This window comes from Onychomys torridus, chromosome 7 (genome assembly GCF_903995425.1).
Source record: "Onychomys torridus chromosome 7, mOncTor1.1, whole genome shotgun sequence".
NCBI lineage: Eukaryota > Metazoa > Chordata > Mammalia > Rodentia > Cricetidae > Onychomys > Onychomys torridus.
In genome coordinates this window covers 103,141,422-103,159,252 of record NC_050449.1, presented here as the reverse complement: position 1 = coordinate 103,159,252, position 17,831 = coordinate 103,141,422, and the positions used below count along the sequence as shown (strand labels likewise).

Below are 17,831 nucleotides of genomic sequence, written 5' to 3'. Positions count from 1 at the left end.
TACTGTCACAGAGAGAAAGGTCTGCTCTTGTCCTGGGGATGACACAAATCTGAAGATTCTAACTGCATACAGAAAACTGAGTGCAAGCCAGGAAGGTCACACCACACAAGGGACACAGAGGTGGGAAGAGACTTCCTGAGTCAAGAGATTCCCACTCCACCTGCCCAGTTCTTGCCCCTCCTCCTCTTCCATGCCTTCCACTCAATATCTCGAGTATTTTCTAGTCCCTTGGCCAGGTAAAGCTGAGTTACACAGCCTGGGACAAAGACCCCAGAAGAGGACAAGACCTGTAAGCCAACTGATGAGAAAAAGTGGGGTACATGCACCCACACTGTTGCAGAAGCTTCTACCTACATGTAGGTAGCCCTTGCGTCTAAGTGCCACCCTCCTCCTGTATGCTAATGGCTTCTGAACCCTCCACAGAATCGAGTAGTGTACTGGATGGTAACTGGGGGTGTGCAGGGTTAGCCTCCCCAACCTCCAGCCCCTGGCACAGTGTACCGTGGTACTCAACAGAAAACACGATGACAGCCCCCAGCCCCCACTGGCAGTGGGCTTTACAGGAGTGACTTCAGCATATACTCACTTTCACTTCCTATGGAGAAAGGACCTGCCTATCACAGCTCTAGGACCCAGGACAGGACAGCTTGGCCAGATGCAAGGAATCCAGCCACTGCCCTGCCCTAAGAACACTGAAGGCTGGAGGGGCGATTGTTCCAATCCTAACGTGTTCTCTCTAGACAGAACAGCTCTTCTGAGCCCTGGATCAAAACAGCCCTGGAATGTAGATACGACTCCCGAAGGGGCTTTGTTACTGAGACGATTGGTTCTCTTCTTGGAATTCTTTCCAGAGAACATGCTGTTGCTTCCCTCCAAAGCAAATCTCAGAGAGGCTAGAGGACCCAGATTAAAGGCAAGGCTGGGGGGGGCATCCCATACAACAGACACATCGTCAGGCCACGCCCTCTGTTACTTAGGGAGGGGGTGGTGGAGCTGGAGGTATGGAGGCAGTATTCATGGGGATTTGTGTATGCTGGGGATGTGTGCAGGGTTTGGATGTGTAGGTGGTAGGTGTGGGCTAGAGGTAAGTGTGGGGATATTTGGGGTAAACAGAGTATGAGTGTGGTGGGGGGAGGTGCTGAGTGAGGAGAAAGTATTTGTGTAGGGAGCTGGAGTACACAGTGTTGTTGGGGCTGAGGAAGTGTGAGGTACAAGATGCACTCATGTAGGGAGAAGGTATGGAGTATACATTGCTGTATATTCATGCATACTCGAATTAAAAATGAGCTGGGAGCATGGGGGTGTCACAGCTGTTTGTTGTGGGGAGGTATTCTTCAGAAGCTTAAGATGCTACATGGAATGTCTTTTGCCTGGAAATAAAAAAATCAACTACATGAACTGCATTTTCATTTTGGAGACAAGATCTCATGTAATCCAGGCTGGCCTCAAATTAGCTGTATAGCTGAGGATGACTGCAGACTCCTCATCCTCCTGCCCCAGCTGTGTGATTACAGGCGTGCTCCAGCACCCATGTTCTACAGTGCTAAGGAAAGAACCCAAGACTTTGTGCACGCTAGGCAAGCACTCTGCCACCTGAGCTACAGTCTGAGCCTACAGCCTATTCTAGTGCCTGTTTAGACATTGTCAATAACCAGACTGATTCAGATCTCTGCAGAGACAAGCTAATGACCATTTAAAACACATTGCCCAAGATGGGCATGGTGGTACATGACTGTAATCCCAGCATTTCGGAGGCTAAAGTAAAAGGATGAAGTTCAAGGCCAGCCTTGGCTATCTAGTGAAACACTGTCACAAACTAAAAAACAAACACCACCACCACCAAACCAACACAAACCAGCAGTCAAAACTCAACTGCTGATTGAAGACTGCGATGAGTCAACCTCACCCACAAGGGGAGGAAAACAAAACAAACCCCCAAACTCCATCCCTACTTCACACCATACAACAGTTAAAGGTGAAAGGCAAAACAAACAACAAAACTTCCAGGACAACGTAAAAAATATCATCACAGCCAGCCGGCGGTGGCGCACACCTTTAATCCCAGCACTCGGGAGGCCAGCCTGGTCCACAGAGCAAGGACTACACCGAGAAACCCTGTCTCAAAAAACCAAAAACAAAAAAAGAAAGAAAGAGAGAAAGGAAGAAAAAAAAAGAAATAAAGACCTAGCTATAGATATATTTCTTTAAGAGACCAAAAGAAGTACTAGGAGAGAAAAGTAATACATGAGACTACTTGAAAAAGGGGCCAGAGAGACAGCTGAGTTGGTAAAGTGCTTGTCATGTAAGCAAGAGGACCTGGATCCAAGCCAGCATTCACACAGACTGGACACAGTCACACCTGCCACCCCAGTGCTGAGAAGGCAGAGAAAGGCAGATCACTGGGGCTAGCTAACTGGACAGCCAGGTTAGTTTAATTGGTGAGCTACAGGTCCCATAAGAGACCCTGCTTCAAAAAACAAGGTTTGAACCTCAGCACAGTGTAAATTGGGTATGTTGGTCCGCACCTAGCACTCAGCAAGTAGAGGCAGGAGGATTAGAAATTCAAGGTCATCTTTGGCTACACAATAAATTCAGAGTTGGCAACCTGGATTGCATGAGATCTTATCTCCAGAAGAAAATGCCTTTTTAGCCCAGTATGGTTGTATAGTCCTTTAATTCTACCATTTGGGAGGCAGAGGCAGGGAGATTTTTAGTGAGTTTAAAGCCAGGATGGTCTATATATTGAGTTTCAGGACTAAATAGTAAGACCCTGCCTCAAAGGAAAACAAAAATCTAAATAAAAAAACTAAAAAACACATTAAAAAAAGAACTCAAAAAGTTCCTAGAAATCCCTGACGGAGGGGAGAGAGCTCAGCGATTAAGAAGAGCACTTGCAGCTGCTCTTCCAGAGGAGCCAAGTTTGGTTCCCAGTACCCACAACAGCTCAGAACTATGACTCTGGGGACCCAACATCTCTGACCTCTGGAGGCACCTGCACTCACACGCCTACACCTACACACATTAACTACACATAATTAAAAAATAATAAAACTCAGTCGTTAAAAAAAAAAGAGTTCCTAGAAATCAGCTGGAGATGGTGCCCAGTGATTGGCAGAGTGCTTTGTTGCCCAGTATGCCCAGTATTCCAGGGGTCCTGGGCCCAAACCCCAAGAACACCCTGCCCCTCATTTCTGGACTCAATAGGAAAAAAAGTGTCAGGTAATCCAATAAAAAAGGGGAGGGGCAAGCCAGGTAGTAGCAAATAACTATGCACACTCACACTCAGCAGTCAGATTCAAGGGGATCCTTCAAGTTCAAAGCCAGCAAGGTCTACACAATGAGTGCTAGGCCAGCCAGGGCGAGACAGCAGACATGTCTGGAGAAGGAGGCTGGGAAAAGAAGACTCCTCAGGTCCTTCCCGTAAATTGTGGAAAGATAGTTCATCATTGAATCGCAAAGGGACCCACTTTACTTCCTCCCTCACAGCAAGCTATCATGAAAGAGATCTACTGCATTGGGTGTTAGAGGAAAGTCTCACGCTGCTAATGAAGAGTCTGGCAGGATCTGTCCTATATTCTGTGACCTATAATTATATCCCTTGGAAGGTATATAACCTACCAACATATATGTGTACACATGTTTGCCAATACACTAGTGTACAAGACTGGGAATAAAGTGGGCGTGGTAGAACACATCTATAATCCCAGCATGTGGGAGGCCAGCCTGCATTACATAGCTGTATAGCAACACCAAAAAAGTGGGAATAGCGGGAAATTCCGTATTCCTCCAACCTGGGAATCCAGAGCAGTAGGAACTGACCAGCCTGGGCTGTATAGTAAGTTCAAGGTGAGTCTGAACTACAAACAAGACCCATCTCACTGCCCATGCCCCTAATGAATAAGTGAACTAAATTCTCAATAGCTCACATATAAAAATGACTATAAAAGGACATATGAGGCCACTACCATCTTAATACTAGGCAAGCCCAGAGCCAGTCTACAAGGGCATTATCTCTCAGTATGGTCCTACATCTCCTGAGGATCAGTGGCTCTCACAAGCTGGGGCCAGTAAGGCCTTCACAAAGTGGAAAGGACGCTCACTTCTTAGTGGGGCTCCGACTTTTCTGATACATCGAACCTTGAGGGCCTGAACACTACTTTCCCTACATACTCTCTGAAAAAACTCAGGAGCGAGCTCCCCTACCACCACGTCCTGCCAAAATCCATTTCTAGACCCCACCTGACTCTGCAGCCCTCCCTGTCTGGTACTCCTGCCTCTATCTCCCCAGTGCCAGGATTATGGAGTGTGCTACCACACCTGATTTTGGGTAGAGCTTCAGACTGTTCAGGACATTGTTAGTGCTGGACACGTACTCTACCAACTGAGCTACAACCCCAGCCTCTCAGGGACTTTTCTGACCCCCAGACAAGACAAGCTCATCCTAAGATGCTGTCCCTTGGCCCACACCCACCCCTGCCCCAGAGGCACGGAGGTCTTTGAAGCCTGGAAGTGGTATCCAGTCTTTGACATTACCGCCCTCCCTGCTGAGTCTCTCCAAACTTCCCATAGAAACCGAGACAGGGAGGCCATCTGGTTTACAGTACAAGCCCAAGGCTGAGCACACAGCTGGTGCTCCGTCAACACCAGTTAGTGGCTGCTTTAGGATGGGTGGCCACTGTTCCAGAAAAAGAAGCTATTTTCATCCAGTAACAGAATGTCAGGGAGCTATCACAGAGTCCTAGAAAAATGTCGTACCAGGCCACCTGGAGAACAAACATATCAGGTGTCCAAGTGTGCATCAGGCCAGAACAGGAGGCTGGAGGAAGGGCCTGGGAAGAGCTGCAAACTGTCTTCCCGGATGCTCCTGACACACAGGTAAGTCTGAACTCTGACTCATCCGGTACTTTGCTTTCACACATATACACCCTTGGGAGGATGACTCCATCCAAACTGTCAGTGGTGGCTCATCAACAGGTGCTGATGGAGCCCCACGCTGACACCCACAAGGTTCTCTCTGTTTCCTTGATCTCAGGTCTGAGAACCTCACTGACAAAGACAGACTTAGCAAGAACGGAAGGTGAGACACCAGGATTTCCTTCCTCCTTCTCTTCGTCCTCCTTCTCTAAAAACCTTTATTTCTAATAAAGTTGTGTTTGCGCATGTGTGTGCACGTGTGTGCATGTGTACATGATGCCTGTGGAGGCCAGAAGTAGGTATCAGATCCCTGGAACTAGAATTGCATGCAGCTGTGAGCTGCCAATGTGAGTGCTAGGAATGGAGTTCTGGCCTTCAGCAAGAGCAGTACATGTTTTTAACCAGTCTCCAGTCCTTTCCTTTCTTCTTAACTAACATACTGCCCTCAAAATGAACTTTACCTTCAAGGAACTAGGTCTAGGACGAGTAAAGCCATGGTCTGTGCTTCCGTCACAGCAAGGCCAGCTCAACCCACTAGCACCTAGCAGAGAGGGCTAGAGGGCTACCTGGGCTCCCCCCTTTCAAGAGGAGAGGAAGAAAAGATAGACGTCCTTGTTTATGAGAAGCCCAGTGCCAGACACTTGTAGCCTCCATTGTCTCTATCCCCCAGCTACCAATGAGAGTAGAAGCCACATCCCAATTCTACAGATAAGGGGAGTAGGCAGAGCTTTAGGAATTGACTCAAGGTCTCAGAGCTATGGTGAGCAGAGCTGAGGTTTAAGCCAGATCTGCCTGGCGCTGATACCCATGCTATCTCTGCTACACACTGGGCCTGTGCTAACCAGGCAGCCTGATAACAATCTCTGCTCACAAGGGCAGAACATTCTTTCATGGGGACCGCAGACTGCAGATACCTAAGCACTGGAGGCAAGGAGGGGAGAAGAATATGAAGCCAGGTCCTAAGGTACAATACAGGGATAGCAGTAAGCATCCCCGTGGAAGGTTCTTTAAGCCCCAGATTTCGTGGGCTGGTAAGTACGAGTGAGCTAATATCCAACTCTGGGACTGAATACAAGGTGAGATTGCGCCTTAAATGGCTATGCAAATGTTATGACTGCCCAACGGCAAGAGGCTGCCAACTCAGGACAACCTCCTGGGCTGTCTTTGCACCAAGGCTGCTGGGCATGAGGATGTGGCTGAGACACCTGACTGAGGCACAGGAGGGACAGAGCAGTCAGACTCTGCATGCGTCATGTGCTGTTCTCTACCCCCTCTCCTCTCTCGACTGCTCCTTTTCCCAGCCCACCACACTGGCCAGGGGCCTCCTCACTACCCACAGGTCAGAGAGCGCCTTCTTCTCCCCTGGCACTGGTCCCTTTCTCTGTGCTTTGAGTCATCTAAGTGTGCAGATGACAGCCACCGTACTCCACTCTCAGGGAGTACACAGAGGAGGCCTGGGGCTGTCATCTGCCGGAGGTACCAGCCAGGAAGATGGACGCTTTAATTCAAGTCTTCTCTCCAAATCCTGGCCTGGGGGACCTTCTGGGCTTCTAGCCTCTCTCTTCCCCCAAATCTTAGTAAACAGGATTCAGGTAGAAATATGGTTCTTATGCATTGAGCTAGAGCTTCAGGGGTGTACTGTTTGATAAGGTACCCAGGAGTCACAGATGGCTATTTCAATGTAAATTAACTAAAACTGAATTTCACACTAGCCACATGTCAAGGGCTAAAATCCACATGGGGCTTGTGGTTATGGGTCGGGTTCAGTGGGGACTACAGATAACCATCACTACATAAAGTTCTACTGAACAGCCCTGCTCAGTCCTCCAGCAATAGTCTAGGAGCTGATGAAAGTCTACAAGCTGTCAATCAGCCCTTGGTTGCAAAGTCACATCCAACCCTTAAAGACTAGGAGCAACACCACTGGTCGGTCTCTCTCCACGTTATGGAAGCAAGAGGCAGCCAAGTCAGGCCCAATGCTCCAGAAAGCCAACAGCCATGGGGTGTTTGTGTCAAGTCAGTCATTTTTACAGTGACTACATTTGGACACCAAGCAAGGAAGGGGTCAAAAGAGGACAAAGTGGCCTCACACTGCCCTGCTAGACAGCACTGAAAGAGAGCCACAGAGATCCATCCACTGCTGCTTACCTATCCATTCAGCTTGGAAGTTCTAGAAGAATGCAAAAAAAAAAAAAAAAATGAGTCAACTACAATAGAGGAGAAAGCCCAAGCTGGCTGCCCTCCCAGCTGGAAATCCTGGCTCCAACAGGATGAGATCACCAGATCCCCCAGCACTTTCAGGAACAGACAGTGTCCCTGAACGCTCCCACCTCTGAACTGCTCCCCTGGAAAACTCTCCTTTCCAGCTCCCCATCTCCTCTCCCCTCCCACTCCACAGCTCACCTCTTCTTTCCATTAAGTGGCCTCAGACTCAGCATGACTCTCTCTGACAACAACACTGTGCTTGGACTTTCCAGCTGTCCACCAGGGCTGGCTGACCACAGACACCTGCTTTAGGCAGCACTGGGGCCCTATGGCGGCCACCTCCCACAGGAGTTGCAGGTACTAGAATCAGGCAACATCATTTCCCCTCCAGGACCCTGGTTATCCAGCACCTGAGCTTCTTGTTCCATGCCCCTCACAAACCTGTCACAGCAGGTTGGCTCACCAGGAAGTGCTTTGTAAGTTTACAGGAAGCTGTGTGTCTCCACACAGAGCTGTGTGCCTAACAATATACAAAACACAATGTGACTCCAAATCTTGTCTGTCTGCACTTGCCATAATCTCAGGACCGCTCCAAACTCAATACCATTACATTATAATAAGCTTACAGTTGGGGCGGGGACAAAATGATGGGAGAAACCAACCCACCCAGGAGGAGCTCACTGAAGGACCTGTCAAGGACTGCTTGCTGGGAGCCATCAAGGGACAGGTGCTAAAGGTCAAAGGGCTCCCAACTGGCAGGTGCAGGCCCAGCCAGTGCTTAGTCCTGTAGTCCACTGTCATATCAAAGGGTTGAAATGGAAACTGTGGAGCACTTCCTCCCTAAGGGAGGGGCCTCCTGGGGTCTTATCTGCAGAGAACAGACAGTCCACACTTCCTCCCAATCTCCCCACTTACCATGTTGTACAAGAGGCCACTGTGGGCTGGGAAATTAACTCAAAGGAATGTAGACACTTGTCCTTCTGACATAGGAGAAACTGGAATCATGAACTACTGACTTGACTAGGAGATACTAAGTTATACAAGGTAGAATTCAACTAAAAGAGCACTGCCTGCAATATAATTCAAGACGGAGAGGTACACTAAACAAGCTTGTTAGGAGCCTGAAAGAGGTCTAGGGATGACAGCCAGTGTGGGATGTATAAGCTGAAGGCCTATATAAATACATTCTTTGTAGGAGGCTGCTTCCCCTTTTGTGTGTTAGTCAGAACCAGCTGAGTGCTATTATTAAGAGTATTTCCTTTATTAATCTCTAAGTGCTCAGAGTGATTTCTCACTGGAAAGGGATAGTTACACACACACACACACCCTCTCACATAGATCAAGGCGGGAAAAATGTTACTTAAGAACTTCAGAGAAGGAACCAGAGGGCTCCATGAGTAAAGGTATTTCCTGCCAAGCCTGACAGTCTACAGAGTGAGTTTCAGAACTGTCAGGGCTACACAGAGAAACCCTGTCTCAAAAAAACCAAAAACAACAACAAATCACTGGATTAATGGGTAACAGAATGAGAGAGTCGGAGTCAGTGGGGTGAAGCTTTGTGGTAGACTGCAAGCTTAGCTTGGGTTAAATCCTCAGTGATGAAAACCCACAAAATATGTGGTATATCCACATGGCGTACTATTACTTAGCCTTAAAAAGATACAAAATCGGGCCGGGCAGTGGAGGTGCACGCTTTTAATCCCAGCACTCGGGAAGCAGAGGCAGGAGGATCTCTGTGAGTTCAAGGCCAGCCTGGTCTACAGAATGAGTTCCAGGACAGGCTCCAAAGCTACACACAGAGAAACCCTGTCTTGAAAAACCAAAAACCAAAATCCTGATGCACAATATTAATGAACACTGAAAATCTGTGCCAACTAGGCTTATATTATGGCCTAGAGAGTACAGCTCTTTTTTTTTCTTCTCCAGAGCTGAGGACCGAACCCAGCGCTCTACCACTGAGCTAAATCCCCAACCCCAAGAGTAAAGCTCTTACAGTGCAAGACTGATGACCCGAGTTTGATTCCTGAATCCCACATAAAGGTGGGAGAAGAGAACAGATCCATAAAGTTGTTCTCTGACCTCCCTACACACCTTAAACCCATCATAATACAAAACAATAATTAAAAAGAGAAAGTTTGGACTTATGCTAAGCAAAATAAGCCAAACACAACAGGATATCTACTATCTAATGAAGTCTCTAGAGCAGGGAAATTAGAGCTGGAGTGAAGGAAATGGTGCATTATTGCCTAATAGGTGTAGTGTTTCTGCTAAAGTCGGTAAGAGCTTTGGAAACAGTAGTGATGATTATGCAACCTCCCATCAACTTCGTACAACTGAAAGAGCCAACGGCACGTTTCGTGTTTTACAGTCTAGCACACACACACAAATGTGGCAGAAAGGAAGATGGGGACAAGCAGGAAAAAGGAAGCCGGGACAGGCTAGAGCCTCCTTTCTTCTTTCCCTTTTCCAATGTGTGCTTGTTTTTACTTTATTTTATGCATATGAGTGTTTTGCCTGCATGCATGTGTGTACACCACATATGTCTGGTGCTCTCAGGTCAGAAGAGGGTACCTGAGTCCTAGAACTTGAGTTCGGATGGCTGTTAGCTTCCCTGTAGGAGTTAGAAACTGAACCCAGGTCCTCCACAGGAGCAACAGATGCTCTTAACTGCTGAGCCATCTCTTCAGCCCTTTACTGTGGATTCTTTTTGTTATTGTTTGTTTTCGAGACAGGGTTTCTCTGTACAGCCCTGGCTGTCCTGGAACTCACTCTGTAGACCAGGCTGGCCTCGAACTCAGAGATTTGCCTACCTCTGCCTCCCAAGTTCTGGGATTAAAGGTCTGCACCACCACCACCCGGCTTCTACTGTGGATTCTTAAGCTTTTCCTCCACTTACATGATAACTGAATATCTTTTGGGATAATGGTTAGAGGTTTGTCACAAATAGCACAGACTGATATCTTCAAAGAGGTTTGGCCAAAAAGGCCTCATTTGCCTCCATTTTATCTGCAAAGCATAGTTTACACTCTGGAAGTACAAATTGGTTTTGAAGTCCTGAAGTAATTTCTTACACCAGATGCTGAGAGTTAGCAAATCAGCTCACTGAACTTCTGACAGCGTCTCATTTCACTGAGTGCCACGGTACCCGCTGACACATCTCCAGTAACAGGCACATTCTGCGTGGCTTTGGCAGCCAGCTGTTTTCTGCATGTCTCATTGCCAGTGGACCTTCAAATCGTCTGCTATGTACAAGCCATCTTAGCCTACCCTCTCCCTTTGGCTGCAGAGTGGTGAGCCACAGGCTGGCTGGCATTAGTGGCTGCAGTGTGGTGGTAGCTACAAAACACAAGTTCCCTGCAGTCATTCTGTGGACAACGGGCCAGCACAAGCTGTGTCTTGTAGTGCCCAGCACTATGAGAGGAAGATCAGGGGGTGGGGATTTAGCTCAGTGGTAGAGCACTTGCCTAGCAAGCGCAAGGCCCTGGGTTCAGTCCTCAGCTCTGAAAAAAAAAAAAAAAAAAGCCAGGCAGTGGTGGTGCATGCCTGTAATCCCAGCACTCAGGAGGCAGAGGCGGTGGATCTCTGTGAGTTCAAGGCCAGCCTGGTCTATAAAGTTCCAGGAAAGGCGCAAAGCTACACAGAGAAGAAACCCTGTCTCGGGGGAAAAAAAAAAAAGAGAGAGAGAGAGAGAGAGAGACTGACAGGAAGATCATATCACACACAGGTAATTTGAAAATGATCCAAATTCAAACTCTGAAATACAATTTCAAGTGATGCAAATGTGCGTCATTTTCACACAACTGAAAAGTTTTTTGAAATCTAGGAGCTGGGGAGCTGGGTCAGCACATTAAAAACAGATGTTATGCAAACCTGATGATCTGAGTTTGAGTCTCAGAACCCAAGTAAAAAAAAGCCAGATGTGGAATCCCAGATGTGGAATCCCATGCCTGCAGCGCGAAACCTAATGGGTCTTAAAAATAAAAACCCAAGCCGGATGGTGGTGGCGCATGCCTTTAATCCCAGCACTGGGGAGGCAGAGCCAGGTGGATCTCTGTGAGTTTGAGGCCAGCCTGGGCTACCAAGTGAGTTCCAGGAAAGGCACAAAGCCATACAGAGAAACCCTGTCTTGGAAAAAAAAAAAACCAAAACCTAGAGCCAGATATTGCGGTAAATGCTGAAAGATCAGCGAGACAAAGGAGCAAGCCACAGCCACCTCTTACCTCACCAACTCTTCAGCCTGAAAGGGTGAGTCCCTGCCTCCGCCCCCTGAAAAGGTGAGCTCCTCTCTCCTCCTCCCCCTCATATTCCTCTCTCTGCCCAGCCACGTCACTTCCTGTCTCAACCTCCTTAGTGCTGGGACTAAAGGCATGTATGTCTCTGAAGTACTGTGATCAAAGGTATGAGATCCCAAGTGAGGGGATTAAAAGTGTGCCAACACTGCCTGGCCTCTATGGTTAATTAGAGCTAGCTCCACATTCTGATCTCCAGGCAAGCCTTATTTGTTAGAGCACAAACAAAATATCACCACACATGCCTATAATCCAGTACTCCTAGAGCAAGCTAGAGGCAGAGGAGGTCAGCAGAAGCCGACATTTTTGAATATGTATTTATTTTGTGGAGTGTGTATGCATGCATGTGAACACACAGGTGTACCACTAGAGGTTAGATGCTGTTCAGTGCTGTGTACACCAGGCCGCTGGCCAGTGAACTGAGGATCCTCTGGTTTTCACCTCACTCTGGAAGCACTAGGACAACTAATAGGTTCTGGGGATTTGAACTCGGGGCCTCAAATGTTTTGCCCACCGAACCATCTCCTTAACCCAATTTTTGTTAAAGATTGGATAATTCAAAACATCCAGGACATATCAGAAAGTACACAGGAGTGTAGCTCAATGGTAGAGTAATGGCTAGAATGCATAAGACATGAGCTTACCCCAGCACTACAAAAGAAGAAAAGATTATACAGGAAGGAGTTCCCAAACTAACTCTCATGTGTATCACATCCCAGCAAGTCGGCAAGGAGGAGGAGGAGCTGGTGGTACAGGTCTGTAATCCCAGCTGCTCAGGAGGCTGAGGCTGGAGGATCATGAATTAAAAGGTATGCCTGGATTACAGAATGAGTTCAAAGCCAGCTTAACGAGTCCATGTCTCAGAATGAAAGGGCCGGGAACACACAGCTCAGTGGTGCTGAATGCCTAACTGGCCTGAGGATCTAAATTTGATCATCAGTAACACAAAAAATAAAGGTAAAAATTCAGTGTGTAAAAAAGTTATCATCAACTGGGTTTGAGGAGGCAGATGCAGGAGGATCTGTGAGTTTTTGAGGCCAGCCTAGTCTACAGAGTGAGTTCCAGGACAGCCAGGGCTACACAGAGAAACCCTGTCTTGAAAAACTAACCAACCAACCAACCAAACAACAGAGAGCTATCTTCTGTTCTCAGGGTCTCTCCTTCCTCTAGTGCTCATTTGGTCTCAGTCATGTGATCTTGAGCACATGACCTATAACCTCTACTAGCTTGAGCTTCCACCCAGAAATTAACAGTAAAACCTTCCTCCCACTGACTTATCGGGTTGTCATCAAGAGCAGATAAGATAATCTGGGCTGGTGACACATTCACCCAGTTAACTCTGAAAGCGCTGGTGTATTTAATAATAAACGAAGCGCCACAGCCAAAACCAGAGTCTCCAGGAACTCCCATCTCCTTTCCTCTTTCCCCCCTACAGGGCTATCTCCAGCTAGACACAATGCACTTAGTATTTGTCTCCCCAGCCAAACAGAAGGTAACTGGGACAGCCGGCTTCCCCCACTGCTAAACTTTCAGTGCCTGAAGCCTGCAAATGGTATACTCAGTATATGATCTTGCTAATTTAGGAACAGACTGCCAGCTCCAGTGACCCCTTTAGAATCAAACCAAACATTCTGTCACACAAACTGAAAACCAAGGAAAAAACATTCTAACTTCCCTTTCTAATCAAGAAAAGAATGAGGGGATATAATCTAGAACCATCGGGTGGTGGTGGCGCATGCCTTTAATCCCAGCACTTGGGGGGCAGAGCCAGGCGGATCTCTGTGTGTTCAAGGCCAGCCTGAGTTCCAAGTGAGTTCAGGGAAAGGTGCAAAGCTACACAGAGAAACCCTGTCTCGGAAGGAAAAAAAACAAAAAACAAAAAAACCCAGAACCAAAACAAAAAACAAAAAAACCCTAGAACCTACAGAAAGAGTCAGGCCTGTTGCAACACACCTTTGAATTTCGGTAGTTAGTGGGCAGAGGAAGGTAGATCTCTGAGTTACAGGCTAGCCAAGGACATGGACACCATGTCTCAAAACCCTCCACTTCCTCCAAAAGAGCCTGTAGATAAGGAAACAAACCAGGAGAAGGCAAAAACTTCTGAGTCAAGATGGAAGCTTTACAGCTACTTCTACTTTACTTTTAGATTTCTTTTCTTCCAATTTTATATGTATGAGTGAATGCCTGCATGCATGGAGTGTACCACATGCACTAAGTACCTGTGGAGGCCAGAGGAGGGAGGACATTGGATCCTCTAGAACTGGAGTTGCAGACAGTTGTGAGGAGCCATGTGGGTGCTGGGAACTGAACCCGGGCGTCTGCAAGAGCAGCCAGTGCTCTTAACTGCTGAGACATCTCTCTAGCCCTACTTCTGAAAGAGAATGAGAGAATACTCCAAGGGCCAATAGTGAGCTCTTGATTCTAACGCAGAAGCCACACAATTCCCACATGCAAACTTTCTAGAACTAAGCCAAAAACTTTCTGAAGTCAGACTGTGAAAATTTAACCCAATTAAACAGCAACCAGTGTGTCAGTGAACTGAATAATCCAGATGAAATGTACAAATCCATAGAGAAACACAAACCATCTAAAGTGACTCATGAAAAAACAAAATTTGAATAGATTTACACCTTGTACGTAAACGAGTAACAAATCAGCTCAGAGATGTAACTCTTGGCTAACATGCACAAAGCCCTGAGTTCATCCCAGAACCATAAGACTTAAAAAAAGAAGGGGGGGGGGGGAGACTAGGAACATGGGCTCAACCAGTAAAGTGTCTGCCGTGCAGCACGAGGATCTGGGTTCTGAGATCCCGAGCACCCATGCAACCATATAAAAACCAGGTGACTTACATCTGTAACCTCAACACTGAGGGAGGCAGAGGTTGAAAGGATCCTTGGAGCTAACTGGCCAGCCAGCCTGACCAAAGTGATGAGGTCTAGACTCAGTGAGAAGAGACTATTTAAAAAAAATAGTATGAACTGGACAGTGGTGGCACAAGCCTTTGATCCCAGCACTCGGGAGCACAGCCAGGTGGGTCTCTATGAGTTCGAGGCCAGCCTGGTCTACAGAGTGAGATTAAGGAAAGGCACCAAAACTACACAGAGAAACCATGTCTTGGAAAAAAAAAAAAAAAAATGGCAACTGGCTAAGTCAATAAAGCACATGCTCTGAAAGCATGAGGACCTGAATTCAGATCCCCAGAACTCACGTAACAACAATAAAGCAAAGTATGGTTACACAGATCTGCAACCTAGCACAGAGGTGCAGAGCCAGGTCACTCCCTGCAGCTTGCTGGCCAGCAGGTCTAGCTAGTATCTGAGCACGAACTCAGTGAGAGAAACCCTCACATTCGATGTCTACCTCTGGTCTCCAAAAGCATAACACACATGCACACGTGTGCACATACACATTCTACATACATATACACACACACAAAAGATGAAATGAAATCAAGAAAGACACCTAATATTGAAACGTGTCCAAACACAATTGTACACCCAAATCCACGTGAACAGTACAAGCTCTTCCCGGCCCAAGAAAAGATAAAATCCTCAAAACAACAAACCAGACCTCTTCAGTGGTCACTTCTAGCATACAATTAAAGGTCCCCAGTACCATATAAAACCCAACCTGGTGGCTCAGGTTTATAATACCAGCACTGAGGTTGGAGGCAGAGGGATTAGAAATTCAAGGTCATCCTCTACTGCTTGGTGAGTATGAAACAAGTCTCAGGCTATAAGAAATCCTGTCTCAAAAACAAAGACAACAATAAGACAACATCCACAACTGAAGACACTGAAAACAACTTAGTTAAATGGAAGGCATCCCATATTTAAAATGATGACATTATCTCAAATGATTTACATACTCAAGGCAATCCCTACAAAATCTCAACAATGCTCTTTACAAAAACAGGAAAACTCATTCTAAACTTCAGATGGAATCTTCTTGTTCTGTTCTTTTGAGAAAGGTCCCTTTCAATGTACATCCACCTGGCCTTCAACCTACAGCAGTCTTCCTGCCTAAGCCTCTCAACTGATGGGCTAACAACCACGCACCATCATCACTAGCTTCCTACAGAATCTTAAGGGAACCTTCAGGGCCAAAACAATCTTGTAAAGGAACTAAGTTACACACCTTAAACTAACTTCAAAACTTACTGCAGGCCGGATGTGGTGGCGCACACCTTTAATCTTGGCACCTGGGAGGCAGAGGCTGGCGGATCTCTGAGTTTGAGACAAGTCTGATCTACAGGACAGTCAGGGCTACATTGAGAAACCCTGTCTCTAAAAAACAAAAGGCAAACAAACAAAACAGCAAATAAACTTACTGCAAGGCTATACAATTCAAAATAATGTAAAGCTGGACAAGGTGCCACCTGCCTGTAATACCAGCTCCTTGGGGAGAATAAAATAGGAGAATCCTAAATTTAAGGTTAGCCTGGACAACACAGCAAAATTCATCTTAAAAAAAAAAACTATTTATCTCAGCCGGGTGGTAGTGGCGCACGCCTTTAGTCCAGCACTTGGGAGGCAGAGACAGGCGGATCTCTGTGAGTTCGAGGCCAGCCTGGTCTGCAGAGTGAGTTCCAGGACAAGCTCCAAAGCAACACAAAAGAAACCCTGTGTCGAAAAACCATAGGAAAAAAAACCAAAAACTATTTATGTCTATGTATCTCATTGCTAGGGCTGGAGAGATGGCTCAGTGGTTAAGAGTGCTTGTTATGAACACATGAGGACCTGAGTATAAGTCTAAGCACCCACCTAACAGGCTGAGCACTTGCCTATAACCCTAGCACTGTGGAAGGGCAGAGACAGGCGGATCTCCAGGCTTGTTGACTGCCAGCCTACCCCAAACAAACAAAAACACAGCACAGACTTCAGTTAGAGGAGAGCCCCTGCCTCGACAGATGAGGCCTAGTGTCCAGCCTCAGCCTCCCTGGGTCAGGGCTCTCACAGGCTGCCAACAAAAGCAGAAGCCCATCTGGCCAGCTTTTGCACTCAAGTACTTCCCCTTTCGCTTTCCCACGGCGAAGCACAAGGTATAGTACAGTTATCCAAAAAGAAAACAAAGGCCAACCGAGACCGACCAATCTGGTTTCTGATTAAGTCGGAAGTGGCAGATCTGTTTTATTTTATTAAGCGAGGGACACTTTTTATCTATATAACAACAGAGCCAACAGCTCCCAGCCTCTTGGGCTCTTTCATTACCGATTTTCCCTATTAGATTTCAAAATAGCTCAGGAAAAGTGAACGCAGTTATTCCTCCACTGGAGAACTGAAAGAAACCAGGCTCAGCAACACGAAACATTTTGTCTCGAGTCTCACACCACCAAGTGACACAGCCGAAGTCTGCACACAGGTGGTGAATTTCGGAGTTCTCCCTCTTCATTTCTTTGCAAAGACCAGCAAGTAGAGATGAATCCAGGCCATCTCGTTGGCTAACCAAAGGAAAGTGCTTCCGAATCTGGTAACTAAGAGGACAGTAAGCCAAGATGGGGAAGAAAAGGGAGCCTTCTTTCCCTGCAGTCCACCCAGACATCGTTTGGACTTTTGCCAGATCGACTCCGGCTGCACATCCGGAGCACAAAGTCAATCGCTGTCCTACCCAAGCCTGGTGGGCAGGTGACAAAAAGCCGGGCCGGTGGGGCTACCAAAAAGGTTAAAAGAAAGAAAGAAAATTAACAAAGAAAGAAAATTAACAAAGAAAGAAAAGAAAAAGCGAACCCCCAAAGCATGTAAAATTTAAAGTTGTCGGCCGCACGCCTGTAATCCCAGCACTCGGGAGGCAGAGGCAGGCGGATCTCTGTGAGTTCGAGGCCAGCCTGGGCTACAGAGTGAGTTCCAGGAAAGATGCAAAGCTACACAGAGAAACCCTGTCTCGGGGAAAAAAAAAAAAAAAAAAAAAAAAAAAAAAAAAAAAAAAAAAAAAAATTGAAAGTTGTCCTTGCAACAACTCGCACGGATTCCGCATCTCGATTGTCCCGCGGGGACCACTGCCCAAAGCGCATGCGTGAGGTCCGCCCCTGGGCTTAGAGACAGGCCTATCTCAGCCGCGGAGTCCGGCGCCGTTCCTATTGCGCATGCGCTACTCTCTCGCGCACGCGCATCTTGACTATAAAGTGTTTCCCTAGTCCTCAGCTCTCCCACTCTGACCCAGAACGCTGGCCTCCATGCCTGCAGCTCTCACTCCACGTCCCTCACCTTGCGGCCGGTTTTCTCCCGGAGGGCCTTCAGCCGTTCTTTCCGCCGCAGCGCCTCTTCCTCAAGGCGGCCCACACCGGCAGCAGCCGCCGCCATCTTACCCGAGGCCCCGCCTTCTCTCTCCGCTTTGCGCAGGCCCAGTGAGTAGAAGAATGTTTTATGGCCAATCGCAGGACGCGAATGGAGAGCCGGAAGCCCTGAAAACCAATCAAGGCTG

General features: G+C 47.3%; 1 protein-coding gene across 4 annotated transcripts in view; it reads right to left on the bottom strand.

Moving 5' to 3' along the window:
- Ccdc12 (coiled-coil domain containing 12) overlaps nt 1–17,831 on the bottom strand; it is a 58,465-nt gene that overhangs the window by 38,439 nt on the left and 2,195 nt on the right. Inside the window, exons 3-4 of one of the 4 annotated variants that reach the window (XM_036191790.1) lie at nt 17,615–17,811; nt 16,156–17,060 (exon numbers count right to left, since the gene is read on the bottom strand). In XM_036191790.1, the coding sequence (XP_036047683.1) occupies nt 16,641–17,060; nt 17,615–17,710 (516 nt within the window). In that variant the 5' untranslated portion in view covers nt 17,711–17,811 and the 3' untranslated portion in view covers nt 16,156–16,640. Of the gene's footprint in view, nt 1–16,155; nt 17,061–17,614 lie in introns of those variants that run through there. The other 3 variants (XM_036191792.1, XM_036191791.1, XM_036191793.1) reach the window with 3 other exon arrangements.